The following is a 23,295-nucleotide window of genomic DNA, read 5'->3' on the forward strand; positions in this document are numbered from 1 at the left end:
GCGTCCGGAAACGTCAAAAAACTACGAGTATATGGATTTCATCTACGTACACAAATCCCAAAATTGCGGAATTTCTGTCTTGCTGCAGCTCATCTTGCGCGATAGGTACATTGCCGATATTGCCTATTAGTCTATGGCCGGTAGAGCAATCTGTATCCGATGTCTAGATGTATCTTTCGCCACGTCTCAATTAATTATTGATACGGACGCGCGATACGCCCCCAAAACGCTAGTGACATTTCCGTTTTGTTGAGTAGGTATTTACATATCTTACTGTACCGTTGTTAATGATAAGATAGGGTAAAAGAGCCCTGCACCTTTTTCTTTTTTAGAAGCCTGAGTGAGCAGGCAGAAAGTGGGCAGAAAGGAGGGGGAGGGCGGGCGTACGAGTTGAGTAATTGTTAAATTAGGTACCTAGGCACTGGTATTGCAATTGTATGTAGCTCATGAGTTCAATCGAAGGGAGGGGTTTGCAGAATAATTAGTTTCGGTACCAAGCAACTCCCGGACGCCGATGTAGGTACTCTGGGTTCTGCTTATTCGTAAATTAATGACGTTTCTGAACACAGCTGGGTTTGCATATAAGCCAAATCTTGCATAAGGCAGCTAGTTCAGACCTAGAGTACCTACTTAATACCTACAGTATGTATCATGTACTGTAGAATAGAGTACATACCGCAAAATCTCAGGAATAACGAATCGAACTGGACTGGGAATATTGGGCTTCGGATTAGTCAAATGCTTGTTGAGCCTCAATCCGACAAACCCAAAGCATAACTTTTGGTCGTCTTGACCAATGGGTAAGTGGTATTCCAGCCCAGTCCGATTCGTTATTCCTGAGATTCTGCGGTACTCTAGAGTACTAGGTATGTACTCTCTGTACTAGAGTAGAGTACTCGTAGGGAGCTGACGTTTTTAAACCGGGCCATTATTGCATACACCCAAAATCATGAGCTTGGCGTATTTTTTGTATGGCATGCAATATCAGTCGCGTCCACAAACGTTAGCTCACTACGAGTAGAGTAGAATAGCTGCTGCATGCACTGATCGCCTTCCACCTTTCTGTTTGGCTCTCATGCACATACAGCGGGGTTGACCATACATATCTGGTCGGGTGCGTTGTGAAACGTCCGACAATTGCGAGAGAGTTCGAATTCTGTACCTAAACTTGGAATATCTAGAACACCTACTTAACATCCTCGTTCTGAATTTCAACCAGAAAGCATAGCCATAAGTACTTCGATCAATCACCGGAGAGTAATAGATGAGTTGGACAAGAAAAGAAAGCAGAGGAGAGCAGAAAAAAGAAATTTGAATTTGGTACCTTTCTTTTGGACTAAGTTTAAGCTTAAGCTCTTGTCGGAAACATGACCCATGAAGATTGGCGCTTATAATTACTTTAAGCGAGCCATAGAGGTTCGAAAACAACCATTTTTTGTGGGTCAATCTCGAATCATTGGACAAAAATGTTTGACGGGTTTGGGTATAATTCAGTGATAATGAAAGAAATAAAGGGTGTACTTTCTGAGAAAGGAATCGTAGTTACATGTACCTAGCTACCTACATGTACCTAGCTACCTACATGTACCTATATGTACCTACATGTACATGTATGTAGGTAGGTACTAACCCGGCTGGTAACCACCAGTTTATTTTTCGCTAACTGCGCTAATTTCGTTCATCATATGCGCATACCATAATATATCCAAGTACCGTAGTTTGAAGAAGCATGGCCTCACGAGGATAAACATTTCTTGTGTAGATACAGTATAATATTAATGTAGGTAGGTAAGGGTATTGTAGGCACATGTAGGTAGGTCGGTATATCGCGAAACTGGACTGTATGGGCAGGTACATGTGTCTGCATATACTTTAGTGGGCTATAGCAGTTGGAGAAGTGAATGGGAGTATATAAATACAGACCCACAAAGAGAACTTCGAGTAGATTTTTGGTGAAGCTATCTCGTCACCAGGAGGCAGCAGACGTACCAAGTTCCAGCAAGGGGAGTAGAGGTTGTGCACTAGAGTATGTACCTAAATGTAGGTACATACATGTACATAGATCTAGAGTACATGTAGGTACTCTAGAGTGGTATCGGGCGAAAGGTGGAGTGCAGGGCTCGCATGCATCCTTCTCGTCGTGTGAGGTATCATAGCTGCTGTTAGTCTACGTAGCTCTCAAAGCAGGCGCCGATGAGGGGCATTTTGTAGGAGGAATCAGAGTATCATGCAATCAAGCTGTACCATGTAAAAGTAAGAGCGAACAATCAAAGCATGAGAATAAGTGGAGCCAGCAGGTAGTACAGTAGATCAGATATGTATCCTGACTGGAAGAAAATTGTAGGCGTTAGAGATAGATAGCCTTTGAATAGTAAATAATCAGTTCAGATCGATGAGTTTTGTCAGAGCATGGAGAGCTGTTTCTCCACGGTTGCTCATGTAATTTCCCCCCACCCGGATGGTCCCTTCCTCCTCTCTTCCTTGGTTCTACCCTTATTCTCGTCCTTGTCCTCGCTCCTCTTCTCCTTCTCTTCGGTTTATATTCACTCACTCATGGAGCTCTCTATAGCAAACTCCCATTCCACGTCAAAGTTACTGCCACAAGTGTTTCTCCATGCCCCTCGTCTACCACCATCATCGCAATCCTTCTCCTCCACTACCACCACAACCACCAGAGGTGGTCGGCGAATCTTCCCAAGTGCAGTTGAAAATGCATTCCCATGACCCCAGCCCAACTGACTCGCCACCTACTTTCCCCTCCACAACTCCGTCATCTTTGCCAGAAATCATCACGTCGTCACGAGTCACCGACAGGGCAGAGCTGATTGAAAGAATTAAAGCTGGTCAAACTTCTACCTGGGTTCCCAATCGCTCGGTAATTCCTCTTTAGCCACCCACCCACCAACTTTCCTACCCCACAACTTCTGCTGCTTCTGCTGCTGCTTCCCTGTTGCTTCCACATGTTCCACATATTGCTTATCCCATGCCGCTTCCTTCATCCGAACTTTGTCAACTCGCTAACTTAGTGCGACACAGCTATCCAACTACAACTACCACACAACACACTCACCAGAACAACATTTCATCGATGAACATCCTGACCGTCCGCATTCTGCTCTTCATCAAGGAGTATTTGTAAATGAATCTCGAAATAGCCAGATTTATCCGCAATCTCCCATCCTTCGGCAAACTTCCCCATTGAGCTTGGAGTTCAAATCTCTCTTCTCGACAAACCCATCGTCTGTGTCATCTGGAAGTGTTGCTTTTGGTGCAGACAATGTCTCTGAAATTCACCAAGCCCGAACCCGGCAGAGGGCTCCATCTTTCTCAAATTTTGTTTTGAAGGCACCGACATCACCACTAGTACACTCATCCAACCCCGATAATGACAATAATGAAAATAACCCTTTACAAACTTCGACAGAACCAATAGCTATCTCTACATCCAAATCAGAAAAACGTTTCCCTGTCCCAGCATCTTCACTTTCTTCACTTCAACTCTCGCCATCAGCACCTCTTACTTCTCGACAGTCTTTTGGATCAGGGACTGGCAGTCGGCGTATTTCGGAAAATTGGCAAGAGCTCCCGTCTCCTTCAATATCTTCTCGCCAAACTCGTCGCCTTTCCGGCTTTGCAAATTCTACATCTGATTTGCCTTTTGGATCGTTCGTCGGCTCTTACGAAGAATCTATACTCAATGGCCGCATGTCTACCACCCCGTCTAAACCGCTCAGTTTCGTCGCTCAAATTGGCGTTCTGGGTATTGGGAAATGCAAAGCTTCGCTTCGTTGCCCGGCCCATGTGACCTTACCGTTCCCCGCTTATTTTTACTCTGTGGGAGACTACGATAGTCCTTCTCCATATGTGGGTCAAATTGATCTCGATACTGCCCTTAGTGCTGAGAAAAATAAGCCTTCGAAAGTTCCTCCAGGCATTGGGGGCGCCTATCGCATTCCTCAGCGTGGGCAACTCCAAATTGTGATCAAGAACCCAAATAAGACGGCTGTAAAGCTTTTCTTAGTTCCATATGATCTCAAAGATATGGATGCAGGTACGAAAACATTCATCAGACAGAAAAGCTATTCAGCGGGCAACGCGTTGCTTTCGGATCTTCCCCAAAGTTCCACGGTTTCTATGAAAAGGGAAAAGGAAAAGGATGCATTGCGTTATTTAATCCACTTGCACATTGTTTGCCCTAGTCGAGGACGTTACTATCTTCACAAATCAATTAGGATTGTTTTTGCCAACAGAGTCCCTGATGGTAAGGAGAAATTGAGAAATGAGGTCTTATGGCCTGAACCGAAGTTTAGTCCATGGAAGGCAGAAAACAGCACTTCCACACTTACTTCCTTGGCTAGCTACAGGAAAAGAAGGGCCAGTTATTCGGAGATGGTTGGGGTAAAAGGAAGGCTTCCCTCAAAGGATGAAGAAAAGGCAATGCTGTTCACGCCTTCGGACATTGAGATGGACCATGGAAAAATGATGGATCTGGATTCGGTCAGCGATGTTAACGGTGATGCTGGCGAGTTTGAGAAAATGAGCGTTAAAACCTCTTTAGTTAGTGGTGAATCACATGGGTTATTGGCTAGGAAGCTGAAGAGCTTGGGGGTTGAAGGAGGTATCATTGCCGATGGTCCTCTTGATAGATCATGGCATGAGTAATGATTTTGCGTGTTGAGGCCGTAAATATTACGTCTAGACTTTTACTTTGTCTAGCACGTTATCTTGTATATTTGTACCACTTCTTTTTTCATTTTATCAGTTGGGATGGAGTTATTGGGAATTATCATGTTTGGAGTTTCTTCTTTTGATATTCATGAAGCATTTGGAAACTTTTTGTTTGGATGTCGATTCCTGTTTTTCATAGAGAAGTAACGATGCATACTTTGAACCTTCAAGCCATATCTATTCGACATATATGTACTTTGTTTTCCTTGGTTTAGCCTGTAGCTTTTCCATTTCTGTAAAGCATCTTTAGTTATACCCTCTTATATTGCACTCCTCACTCTCAGTATAAATTTGAATTAATCAGGGAGAAAACTCGGTTGAACAGCTAGTATAAGGGGCCGTTAAGAAATACACCGCCACTAATCTATCCACTGAAAAATTAAAGTCTCACGACTTTAATAATCTTTTAAAGGAAATGCCAAGCCACAAAGCTATCCAAGATAAGAGATAAGAGATAAGAGATAAGCTATTTCAGGGCATTGGTCCGGATGAAAAAGCTTGTTTTCGAGCCGCAGATGACGTATGATCTTAAATCGGACTTCGAGCTCCATGAGGATTGAATTTTGCTTTTCCTGACCCGATCACTTTTTTTCCTGTTCCTGGTATTAAGAGCCAGTCTCTTCTCGTTTTATCGAAGTAGAGTACAATTTGTATGGATAGTCAGGAGTGAGCCGAGTGTAAGGGTGATCCATCGCTTCCCTGGCCATCAGCTGAGTGCGTTTTGATTCATTTGTTGCCGCGAGCTTTTTTTTCCCTTCCCTTGTTACCGCAGGGAATCGGAAAAAGAAAAGAAAAATGAGAGGAGAAAAAATGAATTGTTGGTCCCAACAGCGCTGCGTAGAGCAGGCCTTTCCTGGACATGCCAGATATGAGGAAAGTATGCAATTCGCCAATCTGAAGAGGGCGTTTTTCTTTTGCTAAGTTTTCTTTAGGGCATCTATGATTGTTATTGATCCGGACTAACTCTACGGACGTATGGCTCGAGAAGCTATGGTGGGTAGGTGTGTAAACTTCGGCGTTTGCAGCCAATCAATCTATAGAAATTGGGAGATCTACTCACACAATGGTACTAGCGCCTAGCCTAACGGTGGAATTTTCTCTAATTCCCATACAAAAAAGGTTCCTCTGAAGTTGACACACCCACCCCCTATGCCTTCTCGCGCCATATGTTGCCGGGAGAGCAAATTTAACGACCTGGACACGGCGGCTGGTGACATTTTCTCGGCAAGCCATTTTCAAATTACCGTGCTCTCTACATCGTATGTAGGTTCAAGACGTAAGTACTCATTAGGCTCGTACCTACTACCCAGCCCTTCTACCGGAGGGGTACTTATGTATGTACATACTTGTATATACATGATATACATACAATTAAACGCGTCTCAAACTGAATGAAGATGTAGTCTAAGGCCCCTTTGTTCGAGGTATAGAAGACATGGCTAAAAGTAAAAGGACCTTATTTGTTAGTTTTCGGTTACAACCTTACCTAGGGAACAATACTACTGAAGTTATACAATTATCACTGAACATACTAGATCTATAGATTTTTTACTTCCTCGTACGATTTTGATTATCATGTATTGCCTTCTGCGGGTAATCTACCAAGTTTTCTTTGCCGCTATGTACAGCGCCGGACAGTCAAAATCAACCCTCATGTTCTTTTCAAGCCAGAAACTAGTCCTAATCGGGAAATAATGATCATCTAATCATCCCAATAGGGTAAGAATTATCCCAATTAATCTGGCCGCCTTGGCATAAAGTTATTAAAGTTATTATTTCACAGCTATGTTTTTTTCGGGCAGATTGCACCAAATGTTTGAGAGGTCATAGTGCAGCCAGTTCTTAATTATTTTAAATCCCCTTTCATGGGGATGTTTACAACCATGATTAGACCCATTTTACAAAAGAACATTATTTCTGGACAAGTGTTGCGTTGTTGAAAGTCGATGGGGTGAAGGGGAGTCGGGGGTTGCTCTGGCCGGCTGGTTCTGGCTGTCCGACACCGTACCGTGTCTTAGGCGGGGCCCTGCAGGATATCTCAAACAGTAAGTCGTAGTCGAGGCAAGGGTAACCTAGATCCAGTAAAAAAAATCATTATGAAATACTGCCAGTATCGGATCCAATACATGTATTTCTAATCGTGAAAACGACATGGATACTAACCCATGAGTTGCTGATGTGAGTAGGTACATAGTCCAGGTTAATTGTCGCTTTGAACCAGATACAACATGGTGATATTGCTATTAATCGACAAAGTTTCTGTCAGGTACGTATATGTAGGGAAATATGTAAATACATCTTGGTAGGTATAATATATACATGGAGGTACGTACAGCCACTCTGCAAAAGTGTTCGTGATTCCGATTTCAGAGTGAGACATTTCTCTATATGTAACCGTGGCGGACCATCAAGAACCCCCAAGAGAAAACTTTCCCAGTGACCAATGGAGCCCGGAATCAATGAAGAATAAGATCAATAACATATCTTCTTTTATATGTAGTCACAAACTACATTACATATTTTTCTTTAGCTTGAATCTCTCCATTAATAACATCAACGTCACGGGTGCGCCACACTGCGCACTGACATTAAAACTAAATCACGAACACTTTTGCTGAGTGGCTGTACATGTGCCTACATGTACTTTGCAGTTGCTGGCCGGATCTTGGACAGGCCGGATCTTGGACAGGCCAGGACCAGCTAAAGGTGTGAACTCCTGCATGAAGCACTTAGCGAATTACTACATGTAGGTACCGTAAAATCTGAGAAATTGACGTTGTCTCGCAACGAATATTCTCAGATTTTGCGGTATCTGTCGTAGGTACATGTATGTACATAGGTACTTTACAAGGTATATTCGAATCCATATTTTGTTTTTTATAATAGTGTCTATAGATTAGTTTATTTGGCGGAGAATCGTGAACAAATCGATGCAATTGTTTGGCTGTTGACTCTTTTACTGCCATAACGCAGCCTTTAAAAAGAATCATGTGACTTGTTAACTTGTCAAATGATCATTCCAGACCACCCAGTTTATTCAATATATATTTATACATGTACCACTACATGTATTCTCCCCATATATAGCGTTAAGTGCGGCAAGAAAAAAGAAACTGGCGATCTATCGAATCCGATACCCGTTGTCCACGATACATATTTATATCTGACCATTAGACCCTGAGACGTGCTTCCAGGGAAAGCCGGTAACACACTTATAGAATCACCGGGCAAGTGGCTGTGTTACCTGTATCATTTGTTTCTATCACCGGCATTCGGAATCATTTGGGTAATTCTCCCCGGTCTATAGAGTCGTTCACGGGGTGCGGACGAACACTGGGTGAAGACGAACAAGGGTTCTCAATATGGCAAGCTAGCTGCCAAAGCGATCTTTCCCATCGTTTCTTATTTGTCCAAAAATCCCTGTTCGTCCACCCAGTGTTCGTCGGCCTCACCCCGTGAACGACTGTACCGCAGGATGTTGAAACTCGGCAGGAAGTCCTAGCTTCGAGGGTAAAAGTCGCAGAATGTGACTTGTTTATTTCTCCAAAGCTCCAATGAGACAACCTGTTGAATGTAGTTGGGCATTCTCAATGTGGGGGGCGCATAGTGCCTCCCTCAATATCGCACACTTCATATCAAAGCCTATGGACAATACATCCCATCGTTCAAATATGGTAAGTTAGGGTGCTTACATATTAAATGAAGATATAAATGCTCAAGATCTGCGTACTGCTATAGTTAGCTAACATTGCAAGAGATATAGATATATATTTGGGATGTGGTTATACCAGTGCAAGTCTCTACGAGTTATGTACATGTAGCTTTACTACATGTCGCGTGTCCCCCGTACAGTGAGCTGATAGTATTACATAAATGAACTTTACTATGTGAGACGGAATATAGTAAATGCATATATATATTTACATGTATATATGATACTAAAACCCCCTCTTCGGCGGTGCTCGAAGGAGTTCTCAGGCAGGCGTGCATGATCTTCCATCACGTTCCAGGCGGCAGAAATATTCCAGAAATCATGCAGTGCAGAAAGCTAGAGAGCAAGTATATGTAGGTACTCTACTCCTAGTCTCCTGGCGTTTTTGGACTGGGCCACTATTGCATACACCCAAAATCAGGATCTTAGCGTATTTTTGTATAGTATGCAATATCAGTCGCGTTCAAAAACGTCAGGAAGTTACGAGTATGTATGTATGTAGTAGAACGCATTATGTAGAGTTAGGGACATAAAGTACATGCACTTATGTAGGTACATGCATGAATAATATACTCTACTACTCTACATGTAGAGTACTTAAGTAATTGAAGGACTATTGAGTTTTTCGAACTAAGTACAGATAGCTTACAGTCACTATACATACTCAGAATAAAGCCGGGCGACCTATTTGAACGACGTGCGTAAATCTTCAAGCCAATAATTAAAACTACCTAATGTAAGTTTAAGTTAAGCCTCACACTTAAGCCAACGAGTGTAGATGCCCTTTCCACTTTCCGTTAGTAGGGACTTTTTGAATACATGCATATACAAAAACAGAGAGAGGAGAAAATATATATAAAAAGACAAAACTGAACGCCTATAAATACAACCTTTTGTCCTTTCTCTATAAGAAATCTAGTCCCTAATAAGTTTTCTATACATCTTGCTGCCTTCTGAACCCCATGTTACATCTGGAGTACAGGGCGCAAATGTTCTCAACGTGACAGCCCAATAGTTGCGAAAAAACGCCTTAAGGTTGCGGATCCGGTGAGGATAGTGGAAATTGCATCCAAATCCAAGTTGACACCACTCTTCCGCATATACCAGCTCAATCCGACAGCCGAGAGTCCAATAACGATGGTTAGGGTAAAGGCGGTTGTAGGTCCCTTGTGTTTTGCAAGTCTTTTGAATATCTCCTCTTTCTTCTTTGCCCATTCTAACTCTCGGCATTGTGCGTGAAATAATCCTTCAGCCTGTGTCAAAGTATATGATCTCCCACTCGATGTAGGTGATATCCGAGATGTCTTGAGGACGCTTTTTGGTGATATTTTACTCCATGTTGACAGTGATTCGGGGGGATAAGTGTCGAGTAGAAGATTCGCACGGGAAATCAGTCCCTCCAAATCCAATGGCTTAGGAAGTTTGGAAAGAATGGAGTGAAGCATTTCAGGCTCGTCATCAGGGATCTCAAATAATTCTTCTTTCCTATGTAAAACGATCTGATTTCAGTGAGCAAGAAGTGCAGTATATGCGTTTTTTTTTCCCTCTCGAAACAGTGAAGTGACACACCTCTGCAAAGAGATACACAGGGAAAACCGGGTCCATTGCCAATAGTACATCAAATAACCTTGCTATATCACTATACTCTTGGATATCATGAGCATAAAGGGTTAAGGTAGCAGCTAAAGCAAAGAACGGCTGTGTCCGGGAAATATGAGCACAAAGCTTTTTGTCTGCGGCATATAGGAGTGGGTACAGTAGGTGAAGATGATCCAAAGCGGGCGACATTGATGGAAGCATGAAATCTCTTATACGTAGTAGTGAGATATGCTCAACCGCCGGAACGGCCCGTCTGGACCCAAGTACCAATAAAAAGACTTGACAAATGTCATGAAACCCCTATTTTGGCTCGTTTTAGGGATAAATAAATAGTTATTCGCGGGAGATTTCGGGCTTACCTGGAAGTAACAAAGCATTGGGTGACGTCGCAGTACCTCCACAATTAAGTCTGAAAGCTCTTGCTTCCGGGCTTTTGACTCCCGCGGTGACATATCTATCCTTGATAATTCAGTTCCATTCAGCTAAGACCAGTCAGATGGAGATCAGATGAGGCTCCCGCTTACTGGTGGGATAGTAAATGAACGACCGGTTGACGTCCAGCTGTACTTGATTCTCATCTCCATGAGGAGGGAGGTCTTTCCACGATGACGAATTCGGCTGATCCTCGAGATGTCCATCTTTATCGCCGTGTTGAGACTGGGTTACTGCATCTGCATCGTCGTATCCTAGCAAGATGGGCCCTATAATTTATAGAGGATCAGCAATCCAGCTTCTTGGGCAAAAGTAAAGCTGTCAGAGAAGTACATACATGCTTTTCTGCGAATTTTGTCATTGAGTAGACCGTCCTTGGATATTGCTAGTTTAGCAATAGCTTCACGATCCCCCACTAGGCAAGCCTCTTTAGCAGCATTTGCTTTTCCAAGGTCTCGTTCTGCCCCCGAGACAGGCCTAGAAATGTATTCTATCCCAGGGCTTTCAGCTTCTGCAAAATCACTACCATGATCCAGAGCCGGTATTTTTTCGTCGTTCATCACGAACGAGGCTTCAGTGGGATGTGGAAGCTGGAAGATTCGGGAATAAAGAGATGGATGGTGGCTGGAAACGAACAGACGCGCTATTAGGTATGTAGGTACTGACTGTGGTATGTATGTATGTATGTAGGGCCCAAGTCGAAAGGAGAGTCAAATGCAGCCAAAAATGCGACACATCAGATGTTTTTAAATTAACCAGCAAAAGGGGAGCTTGACCGGCAAGGGAGAGAAGCAAGTCGCGTCGCGTGGCTCCAGACAAATAGTTGCTTCCCTGTTGGGTAAAAACCTGCCCTTTGAGGCAATTTAATGCCAAGTCAAACATTCAACGTCCCGACCCTTAGAGTTTTAACGTCTCTAAACATAAAAATTTCCTATGTATTTACCCCTCCGCGGGGCCAATCTTTTTCCTTCTCTTCCCAATCACTAAAGAAAGTGTGGAAGGGACTATCAATGCCCGTTGTGAGATATGTACAACACTCGAGAATCTGATGTGCATTAAGCAATGTTAAGTGGATAGCTTCGATATTGATTCCCAGATGAAGATGTATTAGGAGCTCCGATATTTTGGAGAAAATCACCAGGAATACCCCTCCACCAAGGAACTGTTGCCGTACGTGAGCGTCTTTTTATTGCCGTCATCGCCGCTATCAATTAATTTCCTAGTCCTAGATTGCCTTGCGTAAAGGTATGTACGAGTACTCTACAATACGCCGGGGCCTATATCATTGTTCCTAGAAAGTAAGAGAAATAAACATGTGTGACATGTAGAACGATAAATGTTAAGGTCTCCCTCTTATGAGTCTTCTCCGAGTCTCACGAAGCACAGTAGCTTTCAGGGCTTCGGACCTCTCTGCGACGACATCAACTTACACCACCGTCGCTCGTAACCGCTCCTATATATAATGCTCTCCGTGCCCACTCAATTCGCAAGATAAAACTAAAGTAAAAAGAAACGGTTTACCCACGATACCGGCTACATCTGCCTGCGGGCTGCATCTACTACAGGCAAAAACGCCGCCTCAGTGCGCGTAGGTTACCTTTACCGATCCAAGGACCACGGGCGCAGAGACACAGCAACTTGTGGGATCTTGCAGGGCAGTAGGTAAAGCAACGGCTGGTAGAGAATCAGGTCTGTAGGGAGAGACTTCTTGGTGCGTCATTTCACCAGTACATACGTCTTGCATCATAAAATACGGACACACTCCAAAGCAGGCGATCTTCGATCACCCACCATTTCACCTCCTGCAGCTGTCAGCCCTCAGTAGTTGCGGAGTGCTTTTTCGGCGATACTCAAGCTCCAATATTTTGCTTTCCACCAAATAGGTAATCCAACCAACATCTGGCGTTGCGCTCAAGGCTTAATTGATATAAGACTCTTGACCCGCGGCTTTCAACGGGACAAAAGTGTCTTGGTGGAGCGGGAAAGTTTGGATGGAGAATTCGAACTCACACGTATGGGTAAACAGGCCGTGGACGAACCAGAACATCGCCCGTGAACAGCTCATGGCACATAATAACCACCATGATTCCTCTGAGGAACCCCCGGTTTATGGGTTAATGACTCGAACTCTGGTGCAATCACCGGTCATTCGCCAGATCATCCCGGCTCGCATCAGGAGTAAGGATTTGAACGATGTTGTATTCATTGGGGTTGGTTCTGCCCTTGCGGTTAAACATATGGCTTTAATGCTGCTATGTCTTAGTGCCAAAACGGTAGAAATATATTGATTGCTGAGTAACTTCTAGGAAGCATTTATAGAATTACACATTCTCACGGAAGATGGTAAACTCCGTCAGGTTGGATCAAAGACAGATTTTCAAGCCGACATTCGGCATGCCAGAGTTTTTGGCTCGCCGAGAAAACACTTTTATTCGGCTCAAGATGCAATCTTTAGGCAAGGGCTAGCAAGCCAGTTACAAGACGATACGGATATGCGAGGAGACGGGGAAGATGCTAGTAAACAGATGTTACCACCCCATATACTCGCTCTAACTCTAGATTCGGGTCATCTTGCTTTCATCTACGCAAAAGATTCTGAGGTACAGGGAGAAGTGGATTTCGTGGTTTCAACAAAGAGAATAGATTCAAAAGGAGTCCACCCAGCAACTTTGGGAAAATCCATAGCTATAGATCCCCGGTATGACAGAATATCCAACCACAAAGGTCATTAGGCTCATGAAGACTAATATCTGGATCAGATCCAGGGCATTGGCGGTAGCTGCTTACCAGGATCATTTCCGGATGTATGCGCTTCACTCCACAGAAGAATTGGAGCAGCAAGTACGCATGGGGAAAACTCTGAACCCAATCAAAGAGGAAAAGAATTTCGAAGTCAAAGGCTTGATCCTACATATGGAATTCCTTCACCCATCTCCTGATGACCAGGATCACGTGATTTTATTATTATTTGTGATCGAGTCCGTCCTCTGTCTTCAGATGTTCACTTTAAATTAAAAATAAGCTAAACCTTTATGTAGTACGAACCAAAAATCACGCTTACACTTATATGAGTGGTGGACCTCAAAATCGTTACGGACGGCAACTAAACATGGAAACCATGGATTCCGTCTACCCAATGGTACTTCTATTTCCACCAGTTCATCCCCATTGATAAATCTAACTTTATTAGATATATCCATGCCTTTACATGTGATACCACTCGTTATCAGTTCCGCGTTTCTACTAGTCACAGAGTTTTCAACGCATGTTGTGAAGGCCTCAGACATCATGTCAGGGAGCCCTTCATTCGCAAATATTGCATTTCCGCCTGCCCCTCCGAATGGTCAGCGACGTAAGTCAATCACGGAAATGATAAACTTTCAAAAATTCTAATATGCTTATTAGGAGTTCTTGTAACTTCATGGGCCCGACCTTTAAGGACTCCAAATTATGCATATAACCACGATGATATGTATCTTGCTATGGAAGATGGCGATATCTTTTTTTTGGAAGTAGATACGCAGGGACCAAATCTAATACAGTTGGCCAACAAAGCATGCCATCTCGATTGCTCGATAGGGACGGCGTTCGCATCGTTGGATTTTGGGTTGACTAAAAATGATATGCTTGTTGCAGGCGGGGAGATGAGCAGTGGTGGAGTATATCTAGTAAGTTCGGTTATTAACTTATTTAAAGTCATTACACTTATTTCTACTCCTCTGCGACTGGGCTGAGACTCTTCGATCAGTTAAAGATAGGACCACATCCTGTGGAGACTGAACCAAAGCTTGAAGAATCCGTCGCCAATTGGTCACCAGTTTTCGATTTTGATCTTGTGAAAATACCTGCCCAAGGTCATGCCAGTGGGAAGGCAGAAAGGGACCGTGTATTCGCTTGCACAGGTCGCGGAGACCATGGCGCAATCACTGAACTGCGATACGGGATTCAAGCAAGAATCCAAGGCTCGGCAGAATATCATTCTGGCGTTAGGCGACTTTGGGTGCTTCCCGATTCTTCTGGTGAAGGCTATTTCCTGCTTTCTTCGTTGCCAGATAAGTCAAATTTGTGTTTCCTAACACCATCTGGGGACTGGGAGGAGGCAAGCGAGTTTGGTCTTTTGGAGATGGATGAAACCACGCTGGCTGCAGGTGCTGTGGGAGCACTTTCTGTGCAAGTTACACCCAGTGCAATCATCATTGCCCAATTAAAGGAGGGGAATCTCGCTCTTCGTAGAGATGGTGATCGAGATGTTGATCGAGATGTTCCTATGGCAGATATTGGGATGGATATGGAAAGTCCTCTCATCATGAAGGATGAGTGTAATGTGGGAGAAATCATTGTAGCAGCGGCACTAAAGGACAAATTTTTAGTAGTTGCAATTCGAAAGGGTGTTGTAGTGGAGTTGATACTAGCTACTATACAAGTCGGTGAGAATACGTAAGTCTCCATATACTTCTTGAAAATACGACAAAGGCTGATGGTAACGTAGCAGTGGGAAATTTCTTAATCCTGTTGGTTTACCTACCACCCTGTCTGAAGACCCAACCTTCATAACTATCTTAGAAATGCAAGTTATATCCGGACCCACACAAACTTGGTAAATACCTAATTATAACTATGTTTATAGAAATCAACGCATGCTGGTAGTTGTTGGAACGCAGAAAGCCACGATTCAAATGTTCCTTTTTGATCTGTCGAACGGGTTAATACCATTGTTAGATAAACCAAGTACGAGTCCCTCTGAAGATTAATGAAGTATAACTAATATCTCTAGTGTATGAGGGGAACACTGAAGGTCAACTGGCTTTGTTCACCTGCGAGTCTGTAGCACTCCTCACCGCTAATAACTCCTCGACGTTACTGTGTGGGTTGAGAGGCGGCACTGTGCTTGCACTAAATGTGGAATGGGAAAGAGGTATGACTTCATTTGCCGACTTAAAATACAATTATCTGATTGGAAACGAGATCGCTAATTGTTAAAGGCCTTACTCTCGAGAGAATCGAGGAGATAAAATTCGGGCCAACCCCAGTTCAGCTCCATCCTGATGTGCGACGGCGTGACTCAGCCTTTGTTTTGGCAGGACCTGAGCTCTTTCGATTTGATTCTCCAAATGGGAAATTCAGAGCTTCCCAGGTTGTATTTGAGGAGTCTGATGTTGAAGTGAGTGCCACATACCTATAGTATCTTAGGAAACTAACGAATCATATAGCCATCATTAGTCGCCTTTGCGCAAATCAACTCACTAGATTCAGAAAATATCGTGATTGGTATGACCAAGGACCAAATATTTTATGCTGACGTTGGGGAAAGTGAGAAGGTTTGTGTTCGTAGGCTTCGCCTAAATGAGACACCGAGAAAGCTCTTGTTTTACAAGCCTCTTAATGTCCTTATTGTTGCCTGCTCGCGGACTGCATCCGATGATCCCCGAGTTGAGAGCGAGAGACACATTCCTGGAAGAAGAAGATCGTTTTGTTCTCTGAGATTCCTAGATCCCAGAACGTCCGTGACTCCTCCCATTTTGGTTTTAAACTCCCAAAAAACCAACAGCTAACGAAGATGTAGTGGAGAGTCCAAGGCCGACCGAGATATCCGTGACAGTTCAAAAAAGGAGCTTATATTTGGAAAAGCGAATGAGCAGATCTACTGCCTTGCAGGTTTGATAATTATCTTTTATCAATATATTTTCCTCTTGTTAACCACAATCTAGAATGGAACATTGAAATCGAGAATAAACCCTACCGTTACATCGTATTAGGAACAGATTATATCAACGTCACAACCCAAGATGTACACAAGGGCAGGGTTATTGTGCTTTCTGTTATCCTTGGACCTTCTGGAAACATCGAGGTTCGACGACGATTCCAGATACAATGCGATGAACCCGTTTATTCTTTAGCACCCTATAGCACTAAGTAAATTACCATACATGCCTTCATCCCAATTACTCGGTATCTGACCTCTATGTCTTTCTAGTTCCCTGGTATATTGCTCAGGAGACATGATCTACATGAAGACCTTTAATACATCATCAAAGAAGTACGTTATCAGATCTAATCTTTGAAATATTGATACTAATTAATTATAAAGGTTTGATGATGTCGCCAAGGCGAAAGTTCGATCGCCTGCTGTGCAAATATCGGTGACGGGACCGTTAATTCACCTATCTTGTAGCGCCGATTCAATGCTCATTTTCAGATTCGAATATGGAGAGTTCAAGGAGCTTGTCAGGTAATTAAATTTCCTTTTGAATCTTGTAGACATCATTCTAATTTTTAAGCGATGATACCGCTCGCAATGGGTTTCATCATTTCCAGCTTTTCAAAAATTTCTTCCTAGCTACTGATAAGCAGTATGGCATTGCTGGACTATGGCGACCCCCAAGTAAGTTGGTTTCTCTTAAAAGCGCAAATTCATTGCTGATACTCTTTCAGATCCCCGTAATGTGGAGAGTTTGGTGACAGTGGTAGAGGCGGAATTAACCAGTTCCATATCCCGGATAAGGAAGGGAAATGTGAGGCCACCGTGGCAGCTCAATAAACCACGTCCTGGTGTCGTTTTTCAGGACCAAGATCTCATTGCTGCTGGCGTGAATGGCTCAATTTTCCAACTCACACTCTTGGAGGAAGGCCCCTTACGACTATTGAAATATATCCAGGATCTTTATAGATCCAAAGCTGGTATGAGCCGGCGCAACCTATCAGCATTGGGAGACCATGATCCACAACTAGGTCAAGTGGATGGAGATATCTTGGTGACAATTTTGAAGCTTGGAAATGAATGGTTGAGAGATTTGGTGGTAAAGTCGGACAGAGGTGATCCTAATATGCCCAAATTAAGGGAACTCGCTGGTAGAGTTTTGGATGTGTTTGGGGAAACAGAATTGATCGAAGAAGTTATGGGATACATGGATACTTTGGTGAACAGTGTCGTCTTGTAGAATTTAGATTGTGTTTTCTTTCTTTCCTTCTTTTAGGCTCTTCCAATGAATGTTTTATTTGGTGGGTGTAAAATAGAAGTTGGGTTTCATTTGGGTGGCTGTGTTCTAAAAATTAAATCGCAATTTTTGCATAAACAAGAAGTTATGTATCAGCCAATCCTGTCTGAGTAATCTATAACCTATGGCTAGTGCTGTCATATGCGCACAGAAAAGCCAAAAAAACTAAAACTTCTAATGCCTACTCATCACCAAATCGAGGGCTATGCCAAGCATATAGGATCGATTTAATTCATTCAGTAACGGGCCGGCCATGCCACGGATAGATCTAGAGTAGAACACCATTTCAATCATGTCTGACCCCTCTTTCGAACAGTCGGGCTATGCCGAAAATCACATATCATCACTCGATATATGATAATTAAAGTAGAGTACATTCCTACCTACATGTACAGAGTTACGAACAAAAAGATCGACACGTACATGTATATACCTGCCCCCGGGTGAGAGCTCCGCGTGAAATCCGACCCGCTAATAGGTATCAGTTTCATATTCCAGTACGTAATCCGTTCATTCCGTTGCCGTTGCCGTTGTGTTGAACGTTTCACAACAGGTGCACATACGCCGCCACCTTTAACCTGCCCTATCACCAGATTTATGGTAGGTCTAAGTGAGCACCGATAGATAATGAACCGTGCGCCGCCCACCGTTCCCTATAAAACCGGCTCACATACGTAATATCATATTAATTTCACCAGATCATTAATCCAGTCTTGGCTTACCTACTTTGATTCACAAGGCACAGCATTGAATCCAAGACGGACTCAAATTGCGAACCAAAGTGATATGGTTCGCATTGCCACACAGCGTATCATGTTTTGTTTTGTTTTGTTTTGTTTTTACAGCATAGCATCGTGAAGAATAATTGTACCCTGCATAGATCTTTGTCGCCGAAAGCATGCCCGGGTGTGCACAACCATGACTTCAGCTGTTTTGATTCGACCGTCTAAAATGCGAGGTAGATCAGTTCTTTATCCAGAAATAACTAGACCAGTCAGCACACACTCGGTGTTTCGCTGATCAAAATCACACGTATATATACCTCTACCGTCCTATATGTAGCTAATCCAGCACAACGCACAATCGCCGGTTCCCCGGTGATTGCCAAGGTCATTTCCTTGGAATATATTCTGCTAAAAAGCAACGTCAATCTTCTGCACAACTGATTTTCAAACCATGGAGCCCCCTGAAGATTTCATTTTGATCAGAGCCTAGTTTGAAATCTAGTGATCAGCAAGTATGTATGTACCTACCTAGAGTGTATACTTTACAGTCCAGAGCTTTCAACGGGGCCATTCCTATTTACATACTCGGGTAGTACGGGCCAAGTTGTGTAACCTGTTAATGGTCGATGCGGGCATTATGAGAACTACCAATGGGTATAGCTACCAATTATTGACACCAGAAGGATTATGTAGAGGAATAAGGGAGACTTTTCCCGAGGGAGACCCAATTGCAAGTCTAGCTTGATGATACAAGCTGCGCCTAAAATCCTCAAGTCTTTGTATATAACGTGTATGGACCGCTTCAAACCTTGAACACCACATAATATACATATGTTACATACTTTATGGCCCGAAGGGGTATTTTTATAAGGGTTCTATAACGCTTAAATAAGACTTATTTAACCGTTTTTGCTCGCATATTGCTTATTCCGTTTTTACGTCTCCAGTAATAAACTCGGACCAATAATCATTATATCAAGTAAGGATTATTTCGAATTATAAGGCTTATTTCGGATTATAATTATATAACGCTTATATAACGCTTATTGAATTTTAAGGCTTATTTCTAAATAAGGATATGTACTTGTGGGTGACAAAAAGAAAAGGGCGGGGGGTTGAACCCAGAGCCTTGCAGGCAGCATATACCTCATGCCACCCACTGAGCCATAGGAGAACTGAAATTCCGCTGCTGGAAGTAATATATGGCCAATATAATGCGAATTTATAAGCCTTATACAAATATCATCCACCGAAAAGCCTTAAAAAAGCCTTATGTGATGAATAAGGGAGATCTAGTATAAAGGTTTAAGCTATTTGATAATAATTATCTAAGTTTAATAGTTATTCATAGGATAAGCCATATATGTGCCTTATTTTGCATCAACCCTTACCCAGAAAAGAGCCTTATATCAAATTAACACTAATATCACCCTTTTTCGTCAAAAAGCGCTTAATTAAGCATTATTTGACAGTAAATCGTTACTGGAGGCTTATAAAAATACCCATTCGGGCGGTAATGTATCCATACGTACAACATCATTATTGCCATCGATCACTACTATCACCGCGTATATATAATGACCGATGACCGGCAAGAAGTAGTGAGTCGAGCTCCGGCCGTGGTTGTTATATTTCCCTCAAATAGATAAGTACATGAAGTCACATGTCAACATGATTGATCATGAGCGGATCCCATAAGTATTGCAGGGCGATTTGCAATGGTCCTCTTTTTTCTCCTGCTCGACCGAGTGATGCAAGCAGCTATAATGACGGTGGTAATATGGTTATCTAAACAGTACGATCTTCCTCGTTGTGGTCAGGAAGCATTATCATTGGTTAATTTAATCTTACCGGGCTGCTATGTACTCGCCTACCAGCATAAGAACCAGAAAATGCGAGTGACAAAGTCAAGGATTATTTGTATGGCATAACGGCGCCACTCCATACAAATAATCCTTGACTTTGTCACTCGCATTTTCTGGTTCTTATGCTGGTAGGCGAGTATACTGGACAAAGGACCATTCCCGAGTTCGGAAGGAACGAAACATATGTAGAATCTTAAGTTTGGAAAAATTAGAAGACTGGTTATCAAACTTTCCACTTTGAGATATCATGGATGACATTGCTAGGAGATGCATTAGAACCATAACTACATACAAATAGGTTCTGGAATTTCGGATTAGTTCCATATTTGCGGCCGGCCGGAGGCTGCACTTCACTTGTAATTAAAGGTACATGTATATACTACATACCAAATTGATAAGAGGGACTTGTGGCTAGGTGGCCGAGTATACGTGTCCGAGTATAGCTATGTGTCTAGATCTAGATCTATAGAGCGACCATTTATCTATTCAAATTCGTTTGAATGGCAAATATATTAATGGGGTAATATGTATGCACATGTAGTGATTAAAGATTTGAACTAGTTGTATATAAATGGATTGCATGACTGTATTGATTGAATCTATTTTCTACATTTCTGTTTATTACTTTCCAATAGTAACAATATATTAATTACTACGGCTACAAAGGTGATTATGAACGTCTTTAAGGTTTGTTGCTTGATCAAGTACCTAATTAGATTTGTCTAATCATTAACACCTCTCAGCATACCTCATGACACATTGCGCGTACATCGGTGCCTATAGTTACATATTTGGGTCACTATGACTAGGTAGACCCTACTATATAGTAAGCTGGTGTTAGCGATCATAAAATATCACTCGCAGGACACAAGTTTTTTTTTTTTGTTTAATTCATTAAGCAGGGCACAGGTTGAGCTAGTTATAAGGTCCAGCTTTTTGTTTGTTTGTTTGTTAATTCATTCATGTACAGGGTCCGCGTTTTCGTTGGTTCATTGTCTTTGCGCCACTGCATGTACCATTACTATCTAATATTCTTCCAAGCATGTGCCAGCTACAAATACGTCCCTAATATCAACCCAACTTTTCTCTGTATCTCCCGGCCTTCCTGACACCTACCACCATTTTCCACAACGAACAAATTTCTTGGGCTAGAATCTTCTATTTGTTCCCACCCAAGTGAACATAGCCATCTATGATACCCTTGCTATGAACCCCCTCCTTCTGGGTAATACTTTTCGATTTCTTCCTTTTCGTATATCCAGCCGATCCCGGCAAGTCTTTGTAAGAGATATATAGCTCGCTTTAGTGAGGAAAGGAGACGATAAGGAACTGCAAGGAAGACAGTAATGAGAACGAGAGGAATAGAGAGGACCCAAAAGACCCAAAAGACACGTTTGGTCTCGGCCGTGAAGTTGTTTTCGAGTGATATTCCGTTCATTCCTAGAAAGAATGCCACACATGATAAAGGTACGAAAATCTTGGCCAGGTTAAATAAATAATTTCTTCAACTTCAAGTAAGTACCGGGGGAATGCTTACAAACGCTAAATGAGAATCTTCCAACTTTCTTCGCTAGTTCAATTCCCCTTATAGAGTGCTCGATGGCTTTCTTGCTCTCAACAATCGTTAATTTTGTTAACACAATACTGTGCGCTTTCTCCGCCCTCATAGAAACATAGTGCATATCTTCACACTGATGTAAATTCCTCTAATACACCGTCCAAATCACTCCCCGCTTTAGGGTCTTGACTTAGCGCCCTAATTGTCGGAATTGTTTTCCTTACTATCAGCTGTGCACATTTTGACAACTCGGCACTAACAGAACTTAAGCTTCCCCCGGTTAGATCATGGACTTCGTCTGAGGTTATTCTACCCTCCATTGCCCCAAGAAACGAATGTTCGATTCTGACTAATAAATGTCGCCACATGACAAGAGTGAGCCTTAATATATGAGTTATTAAATATGAGGAGTTTTCGAAAGCGCGAATAGCGTTGAAATCAGAGCTTTCGAAAAAGTCAGCTAGATCTTGTTGGAACGGAGTGCGTTGGCTGTCAAGGTCTACCATGGCGTTGTGTCTATTGATACCCAGGGACCTATTAAATGCCGCATCTCCTTCCTTGAATTCTAGGAATGAAGGAAGATTCAGCCGAGAGGTCAATGAAAATAGGCCGCGGAAGGCATGCTCATCGAACAAATATATATCTAAGCGCAGGCAACCCCTAGTAAGAATTGGTTCGTAGTCAAATATCAGATCTCCCTACCTGTAGTCAACCCCCCGCCAGGAGGGCTACACGTGAAACATGAGGATCATCGCTGATATATCGCGTCCCAATTCAATGGCCCATTAGGCTTCTCAAATACTCGACACACGTTTCTCGTGCCCCGATGTGTTCTCCGGGTTCGGCCTAGCTCCCTATACTCAAACTAGAATCTTCGACTTTCTGGTTTCTTCTCCTCTAGGATATGGAGATGACTGCCCCTTGTTGTCTTCGAAGTATAGCTTATATTCTCATCCGGTAATAAATGATCCGCAAACAACCCAAAATCCATCCCATACGTATCTCCCAAGGCTTCTAGCACAGTTTCTTGAATATCGGCCACCAAGACCACTCTTCTTCCCTGATTAGGCATACTAGCATATCCATTATGCAGAAACGGATTCTTGAGATGCATTTTCAAATCATCAAGGATTTCATAGTTGAAAAGCTTGGTTGACCCATCGGATGCTACTTCCAAGATGGAGACTGGGTTCACAGGATTATAGGTGGGTGGATCATATGGAAATCCAGCAAAAATGTGCATCTGATCATAAAGAAACCAATATGCTGGTGATCCACGAATGCGCCGAAGATACGCACGGTATGAACACGCCTCTGTAGCACCAGTAGTTCCCAACTCGCGCACCGAGGTCTGTATTAAAGTTGATTGTCGAGTCGCTGAGAGCCGGCTGCTCCGCAAGGTACGATTTGGCGATTCTGGGGTAGATATGTTTTGCCTAGGGGTATTGATATGACTTTCTGAGAGGTTATTGGGTTTTGATTTATATACACACGTTGAACAGTTGATCAAACTAGACAGGGAAGATCGTATGGTACCTTTCAGGGATAATTCTTGTGTAACACAACCGTGACTTCAGCTATCACTCGCTAGGTATTCTGGCAGAAAATGGATACATGACCTCTTAAATCGCGAACCTCAACACCTCAATCCCCCCCATGATTTCTACAAGTTATTCCAATA

The 23,295-nt window shown here is 42.8% G+C and overlaps 4 protein-coding genes across 4 annotated transcripts; 2 read left to right on the forward strand and 2 right to left on the reverse strand.

Annotated features, from left to right (window-relative positions):
* Positions 1 to 2,710: 2,710 nt before the first annotated feature.
* Positions 2,711 to 4,662, forward strand: H6S33_009022 (uncharacterized protein; the record flags this gene model as incomplete). The annotated part of the gene is made up of 5 exons (XM_044840371.1): positions 2,711 to 2,875; positions 3,037 to 3,239; positions 3,299 to 3,363; positions 3,425 to 3,864; positions 3,913 to 4,662. The coding sequence occupies 5 exons, from the start codon at positions 2,711 to 2,713 to the stop codon at positions 4,660 to 4,662; spliced, it is 1,623 nt and encodes a 540-aa protein (XP_044697837.1).
* Positions 4,663 to 9,435: 4,773 nt separating this feature from the next.
* Positions 9,436 to 11,031, reverse strand: H6S33_009023 (uncharacterized protein; the record flags this gene model as incomplete). The annotated part of the gene is made up of 7 exons (XM_044840372.1): positions 9,436 to 9,939; positions 10,010 to 10,138; positions 10,197 to 10,247; positions 10,307 to 10,339; positions 10,399 to 10,493; positions 10,564 to 10,740; positions 10,809 to 11,031. The coding sequence occupies 7 exons, from the start codon at positions 11,029 to 11,031 to the stop codon at positions 9,436 to 9,438; spliced, it is 1,212 nt and encodes a 403-aa protein (XP_044697838.1).
* Positions 11,032 to 11,337: 306 nt separating this feature from the next.
* H6S33_009024 (uncharacterized protein) lies at positions 11,338 to 17,409 on the forward strand (the record flags this gene model as incomplete). Its single annotated transcript, XM_044840373.1, has 25 exons — positions 11,338 to 11,406; positions 11,473 to 11,490; positions 11,583 to 11,641; positions 11,701 to 11,716; positions 11,800 to 11,809; positions 11,868 to 11,973; positions 12,280 to 12,354; positions 12,498 to 12,681; positions 12,778 to 13,169; positions 13,231 to 13,449; positions 13,510 to 13,610; positions 13,662 to 13,823; positions 13,877 to 14,139; positions 14,220 to 14,908; positions 14,961 to 15,038; positions 15,099 to 15,199; positions 15,246 to 15,386; positions 15,454 to 15,632; positions 15,682 to 15,971; positions 16,035 to 16,126; positions 16,180 to 16,384; positions 16,446 to 16,508; positions 16,560 to 16,700; positions 16,750 to 16,853; positions 16,904 to 17,409. 25 exons carry the CDS (start codon positions 11,338 to 11,340, stop codon positions 17,407 to 17,409), a joined length of 4,263 nt encoding a protein of 1,420 aa, XP_044697839.1.
* Positions 17,410 to 21,260: 3,851 nt separating this feature from the next.
* Positions 21,261 to 23,272, reverse strand: H6S33_009025 (uncharacterized protein; the record flags this gene model as incomplete). The annotated part of the gene is made up of 9 exons (XM_044840374.1): positions 21,261 to 21,533; positions 21,594 to 21,626; positions 21,875 to 22,058; positions 22,118 to 22,179; positions 22,248 to 22,257; positions 22,317 to 22,342; positions 22,657 to 23,072; positions 23,151 to 23,185; positions 23,250 to 23,272. 9 exons carry the CDS (start codon positions 23,270 to 23,272, stop codon positions 21,261 to 21,263), a joined length of 1,062 nt encoding a protein of 353 aa, XP_044697840.1.
* Between the last annotated feature and the right edge of the window lie 23 nt (positions 23,273 to 23,295).

Source organism: Morchella sextelata (genome assembly GCF_020137385.1).
Source record: "Morchella sextelata strain SCLS chromosome Unknown scls_3, whole genome shotgun sequence".
Taxonomy (NCBI): domain Eukaryota; kingdom Fungi; phylum Ascomycota; class Pezizomycetes; order Pezizales; family Morchellaceae; genus Morchella; species Morchella sextelata.